Source organism: Talpa occidentalis, unplaced genomic scaffold (genome assembly GCF_014898055.3).
Source record: "Talpa occidentalis isolate TD23 unplaced genomic scaffold, MPIMG_talOcc4v2.1 talOcc4.12, whole genome shotgun sequence".
NCBI lineage: Eukaryota > Metazoa > Chordata > Mammalia > Eulipotyphla > Talpidae > Talpa > Talpa occidentalis.
The window spans coordinates 74135546-74152571 of record NW_023601212.1 but is presented as its reverse complement, the minus strand read 5'-3'; the positions used below and the strand labels follow the sequence as shown (position 1 = coordinate 74152571).

Here is a 17026-nt window from a genome sequence, read left to right as displayed (position 1 = left end):
TTAATGGACTGCTTCAGGATAGAGGCTGGCTGTCAGAACTTTCAGCCAACCCCCACCTTCAGGGAGGAGATAGGGGCTCCAGATTCAGTAATTACCAATGGCCAATGATTTAATCAATTCTCCTATAGATGAAGCTTCCATAAAAACCCCTCAATGATGGGGTTCACAGAGTGTCTGCGTTGGTGAACACATCAAGGTGCTGGAAGAGTGGTGCGAAGCAAGAAAGTATGGAAATTGTACGCCGCCTCCCTATACCAGTTCTGTGCATCCCTTCCATCTGCTGTTCCTGAGTTGTAGCCTTTATAATAAACTAGTAGTGATTAAATACATTGTCTTCTGATTTCTGTGAACTGTTTTAGCAACCTATTAAACTTAAGGAGGGAAGCATGGGAAGCCCCAGTCAACAGTCTGTTGGTTAGAGGGTACAGGTGGCAACTTGGAATTGACTGGGGTTTGAAGTGGAGGGGCAGTCTGTAGGACTCAGCTCTTGCCCTGCATGGTCTGCACTAACTCAGGTAGGTAGTGAATTCAGAATTCAGTGAGTTCAATTCAGAAGTGAATTGAATTGTAGGACACCCCACTGATGTCTGCAGAGAACCAGAGAAAACCCACATATCTGGTATCAGAAGTGTTGTTAGTAAACAACAGACACTCTGAAGTGCTCTGACGTTGAAACCAGAACTTCATATTTATCTCTTGACAGTTTTTACCAGACTGTCTTTTTTTCAAAAGTCAGAAGTCCAGATTTTATGTAAAAATCTCTGGATTTTAAATGCTGGCTCACAAATGGTTTTTAAACATGATTCATTATAAATAAAACCTACTTCTTATAAACGGCCAGTTTGAGACTTCTGGTCTTAAGACTCTCCAGGTCATCCCATATAATTACATATTTTTCTTCAACAAAGTTCCCAGTGGTTCAAGGCTATCCTCCTGGACAAGTACAGTCTGTTGTGCTATTTAGTAAACTGCAAATATGGCTATAAATCCCTTCTTTCCCTGCTTCCACATCCCTTTGCCTTCAAGTTCTGAATGCTTCTCACTGACTCTAAGCTCAGCCATTTGGCTTGCTGTGGCCAATGAGAAGTGAGCAAATGTGATACAACCAGAAGCTTGAAAGATGCCTGTGCTCTGGCTGCTCTTTGAAACCCTGCCACCAGTGATGTCCAGACTAACTTGCTGGAAGATAAGAGTCTATATGAATAGAGGCCCCTGTTGTCCTAGCCAAGGCCATCAGAAACCAGCCAGCTCCATGGATCCGCCAACAGACTAGACACATAAGCAACATTGAGACTAGCAAAGTCTGCCAGGTTTAAAAGACCTCCCAGCCAACTCACGTATTTAGAATTTAGAATTATGAGCTAAATTAATGCTTGTGTAACTCGGTTTTGAAGGAAGTGACTACAGCAAAATATAATCTGATGCATGCTACAGCCCATCAGCTATCTACCTATCAAAAATACCACTGAAAAAACACTTAACTTTTGGTGGAACTAAGTGGGCTTTTTCCTCAATAGCTTTTATTACCCAATTACCACCACCTATTACTAGCACTAAGTGTCTAACAACTTCCAAAATTCATGACCAGTGTGCCTTATTTTCCTGAAAGTTACTAAGACATCAGAGATAACTATTACTTAGATTTCTCCTAATTCACAGCAATAAAACAAATACACTAAGTATTTGTCTTTCCATTTTCTCTTGGACCAGAGAGTAGGGGTGACAGCCTTTAGCACAAAGAGCTCTCAAGTCATGCACGTATCAACTTAAAAGCAGGGGCCATCTAACACTTTTATTCCACTACTTTACAGGCCAACTTGGTTTCCAGCTGCCAGTCCCTTTCACATACTTTTTTACATAATGGTATCACAAATACCATAACACTATCTTTTTCCAATGGTTCTTAATAAAAATCTAATTTGCTATGTCCCCAAGTACCAATCCCAGTCATAACATAAGATCTAACTAAAATGATGGCTTCTCTGAGAAGTTTAACCCTCCTTCTTCCATCTTGAAAGAGTTACATTCACTTCTGAATTCCCCCAGCAGTTTATTTGTACCTCTATTCTTTCCACTAATGTTATCTTCTCTAACAGAATGAATTTTCAAGAGCAGGACCATCTCTGCTCTCCAAAGACCAATGTGCATGTATTTAGTAATCAATAAATGATTTTTGCATCCTTTTAGTTGTACTTTTCAGTCAAACACAGATTTAAGCAACATTTCTTAATAAGCTGGACCACTCACTTGATTTCCATAGGAAACTGTGCATTTGTGACCAAAAAACTGGAGATTTTATGCTCATGGAGCAGCTTCAAAAACCTGTTGATTTCTGGGTACATTATGGGTTCTCCCACTAGGGACAGTGCACAGTGCTTCACTGTCATGCCCTCTTCAAAGCGTTCTTCTTTGACACCTGGTACTCCTGGAGAGTAGTGAGAGGGAACAAGCTTAGTAACACACACAGAGAGGATATCACTTTTATGTTTTTTAATTAAAATTTTAAATTTTTCTTTTTTTTAAAAAAAGATTTATTTGTTTATGCACACAAGAGCTGGGATACAGGCCAGAGATGCAGGGGGTGAGAGGATTCACCAGAGACAGAGTGGTGATTGACAGACTGACCAAAGTACACTGCTGAGGGGAGCAGCGGGTGAGCCAGGAGAGGTCCGCTGCACCATGTGGACAGCTCCCTGGCCGGTCGGGGATTGAACTCGCGCTGCAGAGGCTGCAGACCACCCCATAGTGCAGTGCCTAATCCCATGCGCCACCAGGGATGCCCTTAAATTTTTCTTAATGGTTCTTTGATTATGAAGGGCAAATTCATTTCTTACACCAATCAAATTACAAAGCAAGAGTCAGGAAGAAAGAAAAACTAAAATTGTTAAGTTAGAAAAACTAGTCAGCAATTTCATCCTTGGTTTTAGTACTAATTAAACTGTATCGATACAAGCAGGCAAAACTAACTTGTTAGCTAATTGTTTGGAGTGCAGAACATATGTTCCATAATTTGCTTAGTTCTGCATTTCATGTTGGCCAAGAAAATGAACTCAGTATATTTACTTAAGGAAAAGCCTCTTCTAGACCAATCATTTCCTCCTTCATTCCTTCTTTAAATATTCTGAGTTAAAAAAAATGCAGATGATCCAAAAGAATATAAGAGAGAAAAAGAGGAAACTTACAGTTCTTACCTTTGGCTTCATATTGGAATTACCTGAACAGTTTCAAAACTACTGCTCACCAAAAACTATTCCACCATCAAAGATTATGTTTAGAGAAGCCTTAAAAGTTCCTCAAGTAATTCTAAAGTCTCACCTTAACAGAGAATTTGAAAACTTTGCAAAGAGGGTAAAAAGGCAAAAAAAAAAATCTCCTTTACTTCATATATTTCTATCAATTATCTACAGGTTCTTTTTGAAGAATATATTCTCTGTGAAGGATACAAACCCCTTGAGAAGACTGGCACTGAGGGAAAGCACATTCATATTCCCTCTCAGTCTCTTACTAGTCCCCTTTGAGACATAGTTTTCTTAACTGTAAACATTACCTACCTGAAAGAATTTTTGTTAGGATTAAATGAGATAATGTATGTAAAGGCCTTAGCAGAGTGCCTGGCACACAAGAAACATCAGTTGAGGTTTGTAATTATCATCATCTTTATCCTGGCTTCTTAAAATGATTATATCCCAATCACTGTCACCCTAACACAACAAGCCTGAAGAACATAGAGTTAAGTTTCACCTTTATTTCTAGGAAGTGACCTCTCTCTCCCCTCTCCTCTCCCCTCCACACCCTCCTTGGAAATATGCAAGTGCAAACAAATACCCAAGAGATCAAATCAACATAATACAGGCTAAAATAAGTATAATCTAACTAAAAGTGGCAGGTAATATCTTCTTTTATAACTATCTAACTTCAATTCTCAGAAAGTATTTCATGTCAGTATTTTGGCAAGAATAATTTTTTAGGTTATTGAAATCTAAGATCTTAACTCAAGTGAATCAAGGTTTTAAATAAAATTTGATCCTTAACTCACTCTGTGTTGCCAAGACAACTCAGCACTAAGCATAAAATTTCCTTTTTGTAAAAAATATCATTAACTTTAATCCCCCCATGAGCAGAAGAAAAGAAGGGCATACTTAATCTGAGTCACAAAATTAACCTAAAGCTCAGAAAGCAGTATAACTGAGCACTGGTTGGGTCATAACCACCAGGCTAGCTCTACCATTAAGTCACTTTGTTTCTTGGTCAAGCCACCCACCATCTCTGTACCCATCTATACAATGGGAATTTCAACACACACACAACTATTATAAGAATTCAATTAAGTAAGTCACATGAATGTCAGTCATCACATAAGCATTCAAATAATGTTAAAAATATTTTACTGTAATAAAATTATTTATTTAGTGAATTAGAATAGAAATTCAACTATTTTAGATAAAATAATTCAACATATATTTATAGATCACTTACTATGTGGCAAGCACTATTCTAAGCAAGTTTTCTATCAATAAATAGGGAAAAACTTCTGCCTTTGTGAAGTTTATACTCTAGCATATGAGAAACAGAATAAACAAAGATAAATCAGTAAATTCTCTAACACAGTGGTTCAATAAAAATTTCTGAAATAATGGAAATGTGCTCATGTGAGCTAGTTAATACAGCAACCTCCAACCACTATGCCTCTGAAGAATTTGAAAGGTGGCTAGTGTCACCAAGGAACTAGATTTTAAATTTTTATTTTATCTTCCTCAATTAAAATCTATAGGGTCCACGTGGATAAGGGCTACCATAAAACATGTATTTCTTTACTATATGAGAAAGTAATAAGGATATATCAACAGATAAGAAAGGCAGAGCAGAGCATGGAAGATCTGTAGTATCAAGAAGAAAAAGACACAGGCTGCCCTGCAAAATAGGGGGCTCAGGACAAGCCAGCTGAAAAGGTGAGATCTGACTTGAAGGAGATGAGAAGTGGACCAACAGTCTAAAGAGTGCGAGGGGATTCCGGGCTGCAATTGGCAGAGGAAAGGCCCTCAGTGCTAGATGTTGACTGTCCAATCTGAGGAACATGGGTAGACACTGTAGAGTCTGAGAAGGATGACGTAATCTAATTTTTGTTTTAAGTGCATCAGTGCACATTGGTGTGCCACACTGAGAACAGAAGGGCAAAGAGAAAGGACAGCCTGCCAAGCGGCTGCTGTATAACATCTAAGCAAGAAATGATGGTGGCTTAGACCAAGGTGGACAGTGGAGGTGGCATGAAGAAATCTACTTGAAGGATTTCTAGTGGACTGGTTTTAGTACTAATTAAAACTGTACCGATGCAGGTATGAAAGAGAGGTGCCAATGATTTCTACAGAGCTTTTAGCCTGGGCAACAGAGCTGTCGTCTTAAGAGATGAAGATAATGCTCAGCAACAAGTACTGGGAGAGGGGCCTCCCCGGTGGCGCAGTGGTTGAGCGCTGGGTTGCGAAGATGCCTGCAGCCTCTGCAGCGCCGGCTCGATCCCTGGCTGCTCCCCGGCCACCGGAGGAGGGTCCCACATGGTGTGCAGACCTCTCCTGCTGCCAGCTGCTCCCCTCAGCAGTGTACTTCGGTCCTTCTGCCTGCTCTGCTCCGCGCTCTGGCTCTGGTGAATTCTCTCACCCTCCCGCACTTCTGACTGTACCCAGTACTTGTATAAATAAATAAACAAACAAATAAATAAATAAATCTTAAAAAAAAAAAAAAAAAACAAGTACTGGGAGAGGGTAGAAGCCACATGTTAAATTTTAGATATGTGAGGTTCAGTATGTTGGATACCTGATTGTGTGTCCAAAGTTTGGATTCTGGGAGCAAGGACTAACTGAAAATAAGCATTTTTGCCAATGGATGTTAGTTCTATCCAGGAACCAAATAAGATTACCAAGGTCTAAGAACAGATAGAGAAGATGACTACGGACTGAGCACAAGGACACTCACACCTGTGGGAAAGGATGAAGGAGCAGCCAGGGAAGAAGGAGGAAAATTTAAAAGCAAAGAGGACCAACTGCCATCTTCTAGAGAGCTACAACTAAAAATATCATACCTGCCACTGAACAACTACAAAAGCAAATAAAATTCAAGACAAGAAAAACCCTGTAAGTAAATCTTCTACTGTAATGGTTCTGGGATTTAAAAATTATCCTAATTTTCTCAAAAGTTAGGTGTTGAGAAGAATATGTAAAACCTGTCACTCCTTCATAAAAGTACGTTTCTATTTCCTGCTCACTGCCAGAGATTATTACAGAGGCATCCAAAAACAAGGCCCTGAGGGACTCAACCCCATGCCTTCCTTCACTGTCCTCAAAGAAATCTATCAGAAAATAAGATTCTCTGAATTTCTAATGGAAAGTAGTTCTGGGGAAGGAAGTCAGTCCAAGGAACAACAGTAAATCTTTATCTCTGTCTGTCTGTCTGTCTGTCTGTCTGTCTGTGTGACACACACACACACACACACACACACACACACACACAAAATCTGTTCTCTTCATGTTTCCCTAAACCTTATCCTTTTCACAACAAAATCCTGCTTTCTTATTCTGATTTTTTTTTTTTTTTGGCTTATGCAAGTTTCTAACATTTCTTTTATCATGAAGTTCCTTAATTGTACACAATCACTACGGTGATCAGGTTAACTACAAAGCATTCTTTTTCTCACTGAAAGAGGTCAAAGCCGAAATAAAGAGTCCAGAATTTTTATCCTAATGTCATACTAACAAACCAAATAATATGCAAACATGATCTGTTGCTCGCCATAGAGTACACCTATTTCTAAAGCTGGGGCCACTCAGAAAGAAAATATTATTTCTTCTTATAACAATATTGTTCCTAAAGATATTCCTAAGAAATCTCCTGGCTGAATATCACTTATAATATACCTGTGGTATAGAAACTGGGCCTCCCCTGGTGGCGCAGCATTTGAGCACTGGGCTGCGAGGCTGCCCGCAGCCTCTGCAGCGCCGGTTTATTCCCCAGCCACTGGCAAGGGTCCCACAAAAAAAAAAAAGAAAAAGAAAAAGAAACTTACACTGTGAGGTTTCTCATAAATAAGCTTCAGAAAAAAACAATCAGCAGGTGGCCCAGGCAACAGAGCCCAGGCAACACCTCCATACTTCTTTTGGATACGTACTTTGGCATACCTTGTTTGTGAAAACCATCTGTTAGAGGCATTTATTTTTGCATTACTTTACTTTTAGCTTAAACTATATATAAAAATATCCAGCAACATATGATGTCTTTTCACCTTTGAACCATCAGCACCAAGGTGACAGTTTTTGCTCACTTAGTAGCTGCTTAACTGTCATGGAACTGAGCTAAAGAAACTTCAACTCATTCTCTGGGAACTATCTCCCCGCCATGGTGGTATTTAGAGGGGAACTTGGAAAAAATGCTGAGCTGCACTGAAATTCTGACCCACTTGTAATCAATATAAAGTTAATTTTGCATGGATATAAATGGAAAGCTAATAAATAAAGGTCATGAGAAGAAAACTATTTTAATGATTCAATGAAATAACTGAAAAGACAATGATTGCCCTTGGAATTGAGAACAGAAGCACAAAGGAAAGCATTTAAAAAATCAGAATATCTTCAAACTCTGTTCAAGACTGGCCACTTAGCTAAAGCTGGAAACTCAGAGCAATAAGCAACAATACCCACAAGCTTCACTCTACATAAAAATGAAATCATAAAATGACTGAACCCAGTCCTCAGAAAAGGAAGTTAGTCATTGTGGGGGCTAGGGGAGGAAGTACATCAGAAAATGTGATTCCAAGAAGAAAAAAGAAAATTATCAATGAATTAAGAGCGGACCTCTAAAGAGAGGAAGAAGTGGGAGATACCAGAATATAACTAATAAGGAAATGGCTTCAAATCCTTGAAAACTGCCTATAATATTCCTAAGCATTTCTGGTTAAGCCTGAAATTCATATTCCCACATACTATTATTAGAATGGAGATTAAGTTACCATTCAAAAACCCAAACACTGAATTAGTCTGCAATGTACCTAAACTACAGTACAAACAAATCTGTTTCAATATAACCTAATGAAATTCAAATAATTTTTTCCTGTAGGAAAATGCATTTCAAGTTTCAAGTAAGGAAATCAAAAACACTCTTTTCCTTTTGGTTTTTTATCTTGTGCTTTTCTAATCCACATGGGGACATAGAGTAACAGCATGGGGGCTCTAATAGAAAAACTCTAATATGGCATGGAAAAACAGAAAAAGGGCTAGTTTCCTGCAGAGCGTCTATAAGTGAGCACCTTTAGATCAAAAAGAGACAAGCCATTTCTCCAGGCTAATCTCCATTGAGGAGTTCAGATTTAAGGAAGATAGAGAATAGACCCTTCACTAGAAGCCGAAATGATACCCAGAGTTACATTTCTACATCTTTAGAGCTCAAGAGTAGAACCCATGTTATGGCTGAACCCAGCTAAGGGCACTGGGCTCAGAAGAGGTAGAGTAATTCGCAGTAGCCTCACCATCCTTACTCTGGGGCTGACTATCCAGAAAGCAAATAGTTTTATTTATACCCTATCCCTTAGAGACAAATAAAAGATAAGACATACAGAATTCACTGACTGCAGGAGGAACAGAGTTCATGAAAAAGAAAACTTAAACCATTGATATTGATAAGAACTGAGAAGTTATAAAATTACAGTGCCTAGTGAAAGTCTACAATAAAATAAACCACCAACAATTTGAACAGTTTAGACTATTTTCTGCTGAGAGTCAAGAAGATAGAACACATATTAATATTCTAACATTTTAAAGTTCTATAATTCTGCCAGATTTACAATGTTTTAAAAAAGAAAACTATTGACATTTTGTCTTTTCAGTGCTGCAGATGATGACCAACTGTCTATGACACTTTGAAATAATACAACTGTTTTCTGCTACTACCTTAAAGAAAAACTGCCTTGGCACCCCAAAGAGTGTTGGTATACAAATAGCAACCAGTTCCAATCTGAAAACCTTTCTATTTTGTTCATTAAATAGATGTTTTGCTGATGTAGCAACATTTCATCAAGGCAATTAAGGTATGAAAAAAGAATACTTTGTGAGTAGTATAGTAGATATCTATTTATAGAGAGATCCTATAAAAAACTATTTTTTAAACTGAAACTAATGGCTGTTGTTGAATTTCTAGGGAACATTCTCTCCCCATTAGGTATTCTATCCTCTATTCAGGATTCACTTTCCCTCAGATATGTGCCCATTCTTTCCCCCTCTCCCCTGCAATCTTGTACCTATCACCCTCCCACAAGACAATATATATTTCGAAACTCACTTGTTTCTTACACCCTCAGAACCTGAAGGAAGATAAACCACTTGGGATGCCTGCTGATTAAAGTAAGCACAAGGTTACTAATCATATAGACCTCTCTGCACAGGACAAGCTCTGCATACAATAAAGAACATGTGCTCACTGAGCTCACCTAACACATGCTATCAACATGAATAAAGTTGGGCTCATGATTTATTCATTACTTATTTTCATTTAAGTGCATTTGCAAAAATGTTCCTGTCAGAAAAATTACTATCAAAACCCAGATATCAGGACATCTCAGAATGCAAAGTGAATGTACTTCTCAGGGCTGCTTCATTCCCACACAAACTGTCTGGGACAAGTCAGGGACATGTTTTATTCAGGGAGGTTCTAGGGTGTTTAGGAAACACATACCCTCAGTCATCAACCTACTACTTAAGGGTTTGATTGACTCTTAAGGCACTAAACCAAAAGAAACTTACTAGTATAGAAAAATAAAATTATTGGCATTTACTTGCTTCTGATATTACTACCCGTGATGGTTAATTTTATGTATCAATTTGGCTGGGCCACAGTGCCCAGATACTTGGTGAAACATTATTCTGGATGTTTTTGTGAAAAGTACCTTTTGAATGAAGCTAACATTTAAATCAGTGGACTGTGAGTAGGGCAGAGTGTTCTCAATCATGTAGATGAATCTCATATGATCAATTGAAAGCCTTACTAGAACAAATGAAGACTTCTTTCAAGCAAGCGAGTATTCTGCCAGAAGACTGCCTTTGGATTTGACCAGCAACTCTTCTCTGAGTATGCAGTCTATTTTTATCTTATTGGATTTGTTTAGACTCACTAAGCCTGCACAATCATGTAAGCCAACTCCTTAAATCAATCTTTCTCTCCACCTCAATCTTTCTCCCTACAACCATCCACCCACCAAAAAAAAAAAAAAAAATCATATTGACTCTGACTTTGATTTTCCAAAAGACTGGTAAGAGATACTGCTTTATCCAAATAAGAGAAACTAATTTTTTCCTCAAAAAAGTGCTTGAGAGTAAAAGGCAAGAAAATATACTAAAAAATGCTTAGCATCTTTGCAAATACAAAAATAAATTAGCACATATAATACACTAATATGTACAAGTCAACTTTCCCTAGAAAATTAAAAAAAGAATAAAAAAGTATGTTATTGACTATCTTTATAAACTACTATCGGTCTTAAATCATTATTTGTATTATCTCAATTTCTCATAAGAAATAAGGACAATAAGACACAATAATCAATAAATTTGGTCTTTGTCCCTGGTATAAAACTCCTAAAATCTTTGGGATTTTCTTAGTGATAGTTTCTTGTCACTCATAAGAAGCCCCTTTAAAGCACAATGATTTATGCTAATGAGGCGACTGAAGGTACAAACTTTTGAGGCCCTATGATGGGACCATAAAGACCAAATATCAGAGGGTTGGAATTGTCAGCCACACCCATGGACCTGTGGGAAGTGGAGGAGAGGGCTACAGCTTAAGGTCTATAAAAATTCTTGAACAAAGAGATGATGAGCTCCATTCATATGCCAGGAAGTTGGAGCACCCAATTCAACAGGGACAGACTCTCCTAACCCTTCATATGGCTGGTCACCAGCATCTTGTACACTAACCTTTATAAATAAACTCTACCAAAATAATTGAATCTGAGCAGGTGGTCATGGAAACCAATTTATATCAAGTAGGTCAGAAAAACAAGTTGTACGGGGGTGGTCTCCAGGAAAAGGGGAGGTGCCAGGTTTCTGTCCCACCCTTGTGGAGCTCAACAAGGAGGAGAAAAGAAGCTGGAGAGAAGACTGGGGAAGAAAGGGAGAAAGATGAAGAGCGAAAAGGAGACCTGGAGGAAGCATGTGGAGCAAAGAGACATGTGAAGAAGCTGTGCTTGGTTTTTGGTCCTGGACTGGTTAAAACAGATGTGGATGAGAGACCCGTGGAGAGGTTAACAATGACAGCAATTATCTTGATTTTGATTTTGCTCTTTCCCTTCCAGACTTCTCTGGCTGTTTCTGAACCTTTTCTGTGGGTACCAACCAGAAGGTACTTTAGACTTGCGGCAGGCTTTGGGCCTCAGAGGCCCTGCTTTGGGCCAACCCTGTTTGGCTGGACATTTACCCACAAGGGAATAGGGAACTTCAGGTGCTTGATTTGGAAACTTTATTCTTTCCCTTTTCTGTATTGCACACTAATTGTATTAAAGTTCCTTTCCATTGAAGGTGTTATAATCTAGAGTATGTTTTGTCTTGATGCTGCAGAATCTATTTAGTGCGGGCAGGTTTGGAGGTTTTAGGGTGCCCTTCTCCCTGTCCTGTAACAAAGTAAAAACCTAGACTTGTGACCGGTATCTGAAGTGAGGGCAATTTTATAGGACTTGTAAGGTCTGACACTATCTGTAAATAATGTTAGAATTGAGTTATAACACCCAGTCAGTGTCTATTGAGAACTGGAGAACTATCTGGTGGTGCCAGAACAAACAAGTGTTGGAAATGTACTATAATCTTAAGCAGTAACCTGATACAACAAATTCCTTAGCATAAAAAAAAAAAATCTTGATCTTCAAAATGCTAATTACTGAAGTTTACAAAGAATCTCATATGATGTTAGCACCACTCTCTATATCAAAATAACCTGTTATAATTCACTTTTTATTGTTGCCTGTGAAAGAACAGAATACAAGAGAGAAGTTACAAATGGTAGATGGAGAGAGAAGCATAGATTTAACAGGGAACCTAACAAATTTCAGTCCATCATCATCTGCAGCTGTGACTTTATGAAGCCATCATTATCTACCGTATCTCCCTACAATAGTAGGTTTCAGTTCAACACCAACACCACCTGGAAATCTATTAGAAATACACATTCTTGATCCCTATCTCAGACTTATTGAATTATTCTCTGGGGAGGGAGACTAGAAACCCATGTTTTAACAAGTCTTCCAAATGATTCTGATGTACAGTAACACTTGAGAATCTATAGTTGCCAGTAAAGTCAAACACCTTTAAGTATGAGATAGAACTAGATTAGGAAATTCTAGAACCTGATGGGCAGAACTTTATCGTATCATTATAGAGCATCTATTAAAAATTCCTTTCCCCTGGGCCTCCCCGGTGGTGCAGCGGTTGAGAGCTGGGTTGAGAAGCTGCCCGCAGCCTCTGCAGCGCCGGTTTGATCCCCGGCTACCCGGTAAGGGTCCCACATGGCGCGCAGACCTCTCCTGCCACCTGCTGCTCCCCTCAGCAGTGCACTTCATCAGTCTGCCTGTTCTGCCCCCCACTCTGGCTCTGGTGAATTCTCTCACCCTCCTGCGCTTCTGACTGTACTCAGTGCTTGTATAAATAAATAAATAAATCTTAAAAAAAAATTCTTTTCCCGATACTGACTTTATTTTTAAATTTCCAGTAATCTAAAATTTTCAGTCCATTCAGAAGGTTGCTTTGTGCTCAGGAAGGCAAAATAGCAAAAGATTATAGGAAGGATGATGACACATTCTCAGACAAAACAGACGCTAAGAGTACCCTGTTATAAAATGCTATGGTTTGAATTAAAATTTTAGTTCTTCCATCATATAGGTTATAAGTTATCAGTAAAATTTAAGAGGCCAAAAAAATATGTAGTATTTCTATACAGTTTTCACTTTACTATATGAAAATTTGCCAGAGGTGACAAAATTCTGCCAAAGAGGAAATTCCCCTGCCAATTCAATTAAGACTATTAGCATTCCTTTGTAAAGGAAAGATAAATACCTTTAAACTGCTTGATCATGCTCTGATGATTTTCAATGGCTTCCTTTAAGATCATTTCAGGCTGGTCCATCTTCCAACGCCACTCAGTACCCACAGGATTAGTATGGTGCCTAGGAAAAAGAACAAAAGTTCTAAAAGAATCCCTGTAATAAGAGCTCAACTAGTCATTTACTATGAGGTCATTCCATAAAATCATAAAATCAGGGCTAGTTTCCTCCTAAGGGTGCACCTGTTTACAGCTGTATTTGCAAATTAAGTCATGGCACCTAGGAGAGATGAATAGAGAAGTGAATAGAGAAGTGCTGGTCAGGATTGAGGTTTAATCAGAATAAAACAAAGTCTGTAACTCTCCTGGCCCCTGTCACCATCAGTCTAACAAGCATCCAACAACTAATAGCAAAATATTGTTGGAAGAGTTGCAACTGAATAGTGATAAACACTCCCTTCAAAGGAAGTAGAAGACAAATCTTAGGATAAATTAGACATGGAGAAAAATGATCTGGCAAAACAGATCAACACTACACAAAAAGTATTCCTAATAACATTTTAAGTCTGTGGTACATGAAGGGTAAGCACAGAAATAACCAACCTCAACTCAAACCCAACTACTACTAGGTTAACTTAAATGCCAAACAAGGAAGGCCTGACAGAAGGTAAACATGTGCCAATTTCCACATACAAAAAATATTCATCTCTTTTCTAATGTACAAAATCTGATGTCTGTTCTAAACAAACAACAAAAAAAAGAGGCATATGAAAATGCAAGAAAAAAAACACTTTTTCTGTAGACAAAGCAATCAACAAAATGAAATCATGTGACAAGGTGTTAGAACTATTTAACAGGGAAATTTTTTTTAATGTTTTTTTTTTTAATAGAGGCATGTTTTATTTGTTTATTTGTTTGTTTGTTTGTTTTGTTTATAAATGCACTGGGTACAGTCAGAAGCGCGGGAGGGTGAGAGAATTCACCAGAGCCAGAGCGGGGAGCAGAACAGGCAGAAGGACCGAAGTACACTGCTGAGGGGAGCAGCGGGCGGCAGGAGAGGTCTGCGCTCTGCGCGCCATGTGGGACCCTCCTCCAGTGGCCGGGGAGCAGCCGGGGATCGAACCGGTGCCGCAGAGGCCGCAGGCAGCTTCGCAACCCAGCGCTCAACCGCTGCGCCACCGGGGAGGCCACTAACAGGGAAATTTTTTAACTGCGATTAATATGTTAAAAGCACTAATAGATATTTGTGTGCAATATGCAAGATCAGATAGGTAAATTTAGCAGAGAGGAAAATTATAACACATAATCAAATAGAAATGTTAAATATGAAAAAGTCAGCCTTCAACAGACTCAACTATAGAATAAAAACAGCTGAGGAAAGAGTAAAAATAAAGAAACAAGACTTTGAGACCAATGTAAATAAGTCAAATAAAGCACAAAGACAAAAAAGAAATGTGAAAAAAAGAACACTGTGTCCAAGACCTGTAAGACAATATTCAAAGGCCCAAAATATGCATAATTGGAATACCAGAAGGAAAACAAAGAACAAAGCAGAATAATAGAAAAATTATGACCTACAATTTCTCAAAGCTAATGAGAAACAATTAACCACAGACCCAAGAAGCTTGCAAACACCCACCAGATATTTTACAAAGGAAAAAAAGACTAACAATACATTCTCCAAATTGATAAAAAAACAAAATAAACTTAGAAAATCTTTAGAGAAAAGGTCTTTAGGTCTTTAGAGAAAAGAAAAACATCTCACATAAGAACAACAATAAAAGTTATCTATGACATCTCATCAAAAAGAAAGTATAGATGAAACTATAGTGATATCTGGGAAGAATACTTAAAAGAGAAAAAAAACTAGCAAAAACAAAACAAACCTTGTCAGACCAAGATTCTATACCCAGTGACAATATCTTTAAAAAGTATGAGATTTCCTTGTCAACAAACCTACATTAAATATATGTTAAAGGGAATTTTACAGGAAAAAGAAACATGATACTAAATAGGAACTTGGATCTTTACAAAAAGTAAGTGCTGGAAAAGAAAAAAATAAGGAAAATAAAATTTACCTTTTTTACTTTTAATTGCACTAAAATCTGATAGTATAAGTTAAAAAATTAGATACATAAATAAAAATAAATCTTTTTTTAAAAAAGTAAAATATTACAAACTATATATAATAATACAATTTGGTTGAAATTTAGTTACAAAAATATAATCCCAAAAATCTAATCTATGTGTAATAGATAAAAATACTTCTTTGACCCATGAGTTACAACGACATTATGACATTTTCAATTAAACTGAGTACGAATATGTCTAGAAAGTAGCTAAAGAAATACTTAAAGGAAAATTTATAATTGAAGACTTTAGAAGTAAGAATATTAATGAACTAATTTTCTGATTTATGTTAGAAAAAGAATGGGGGACAATAGCAGATTATTGAAATAGAAAGCAAAGATAACGAAGACAATTCACAAAGCTAAAATCTAGGTCTTCAAAAGACTAAAATATTTGACAAAACCCTTATAAAACTTGTCAAGAAAAATACATCCAAATGCACAAATATTTAACATTAGGAATGGGGAAGTGATTTAATTAAGAAACAGCAGAACTCTAGGAAAGTCTGATTGGAGTATTGGGTCAAAAATTGATTATGCAAGTCATGACATGTTTAGTCACCATGGCTGTTCATTTTTACTTACCGCCAACAGAAGACACATTTATTTGCGCAGGCCAAACTTGGGGTGGTTTCCATGCAACGATGGCTTTCAATGCCATAGAATGTATGCTTATAGCACCCTCCTCTCCCTCGAAGCATTGACTATAAAAGCAAAAATCAAATGGTAATTTAAGTAAAATCCTCAAAGCAGAGAAACAAAACACCAAGGCATCATTTACAAGAAGCCATGTGTTTCATAACTAAAAATACCCCTACTGGAGCCTACATGATGCAGAAAATTAACATAGTATTGTAGTGTTTTGATAGTGCCTTGAATTTTCTAAAATCCAATGAAATAAACCTATGATTCATTAACTCTGAAAGTTCTATAGGGAAACCCACTGATGCTTTCATTTTCAAATTCATCTAACTTCCTCAAATAATATTAATGCAATAATATATAGTTCCAAGAGATACATAAAATAGGCTCCTAGAAAATGGGAGCAGCATTCACATGAAAGAAAATCTCCACTCTAAATAATGGAGGGTGAACAGGGAATGCATCCTGGAACATACTCTACATTAATCAAATAATAGAACATGAACACACTGATCCTGTTGAGTGGACAGGAGGCATAAGTATTAGAAACAGACTATTAAAAAAAAAAAAACACTATTGCATATGAGTGCCAAAACCACAGTAGTAACAATGGGTAATGTGAAGAAATACTGCAGACCAACTTAGGGTTAGAATCACAAGATAATATCGAGCTTTTTAAGGAATCATTCAAAAGATCCATACACTAGCTCTATGTAATATGAGCTTGATTTCAGTAAAAGTGCAACTTGTGAGAAGGTTACGCAAAAGAGGTTAGGATGACTTGACTCATACTATTAGTTAGTAGAGGTAAGGAGAAGGGTATTAAAGAGGTACAATCATTGGCATTCCCCATTAGAGGGTCAAACAGAAGAGGTCATCCAAGACAACCAAGAATTTGACACTAATAACTAAAATATGATGCAATTAACAACAGCAACAACAAACCAGAAGACACAGATGGGTAGCCTATACATAAACATATGCATATACATACATACGTACACAAACACACACACTATATATAAACAAGCACAGAATTCAGCATAAAATCAGTACTGCTTAGCTGGGAAGGATACATTCCAAGATTCCCAGAGGATGCCTGAAACCACAGATGTACTGAACCCTATGTACACTAAATATAGGGGTAAATGTTTTACTATACTGAGTTTTCCAATCCATTAAAATCTATTTAG

The 17026-nt window shown here is 37.6% G+C and overlaps 1 protein-coding gene across 3 annotated transcripts in view; it reads right to left on the bottom strand.

Annotated features, from left to right (window-relative positions):
* The window catches only part of LOC119241486 (S-adenosyl-L-methionine-dependent tRNA 4-demethylwyosine synthase TYW1), a 111584-nt gene that overhangs the window by 52642 nt on the left and 41916 nt on the right, over positions 1–17026 (bottom strand). For all 3 annotated transcript variants that reach the window (XM_037506788.2, XM_037506789.2, XM_054693579.1), the window contains 3 exons: positions 15777–15895; positions 13077–13186; positions 2248–2425 (listed from right to left, as the gene is read on the bottom strand). In XM_037506788.2, the coding sequence (XP_037362685.1) occupies positions 2248–2425; positions 13077–13186; positions 15777–15895 (407 nt within the window). The remainder of the gene's footprint in view (positions 1–2247; positions 2426–13076; positions 13187–15776; positions 15896–17026) is intronic.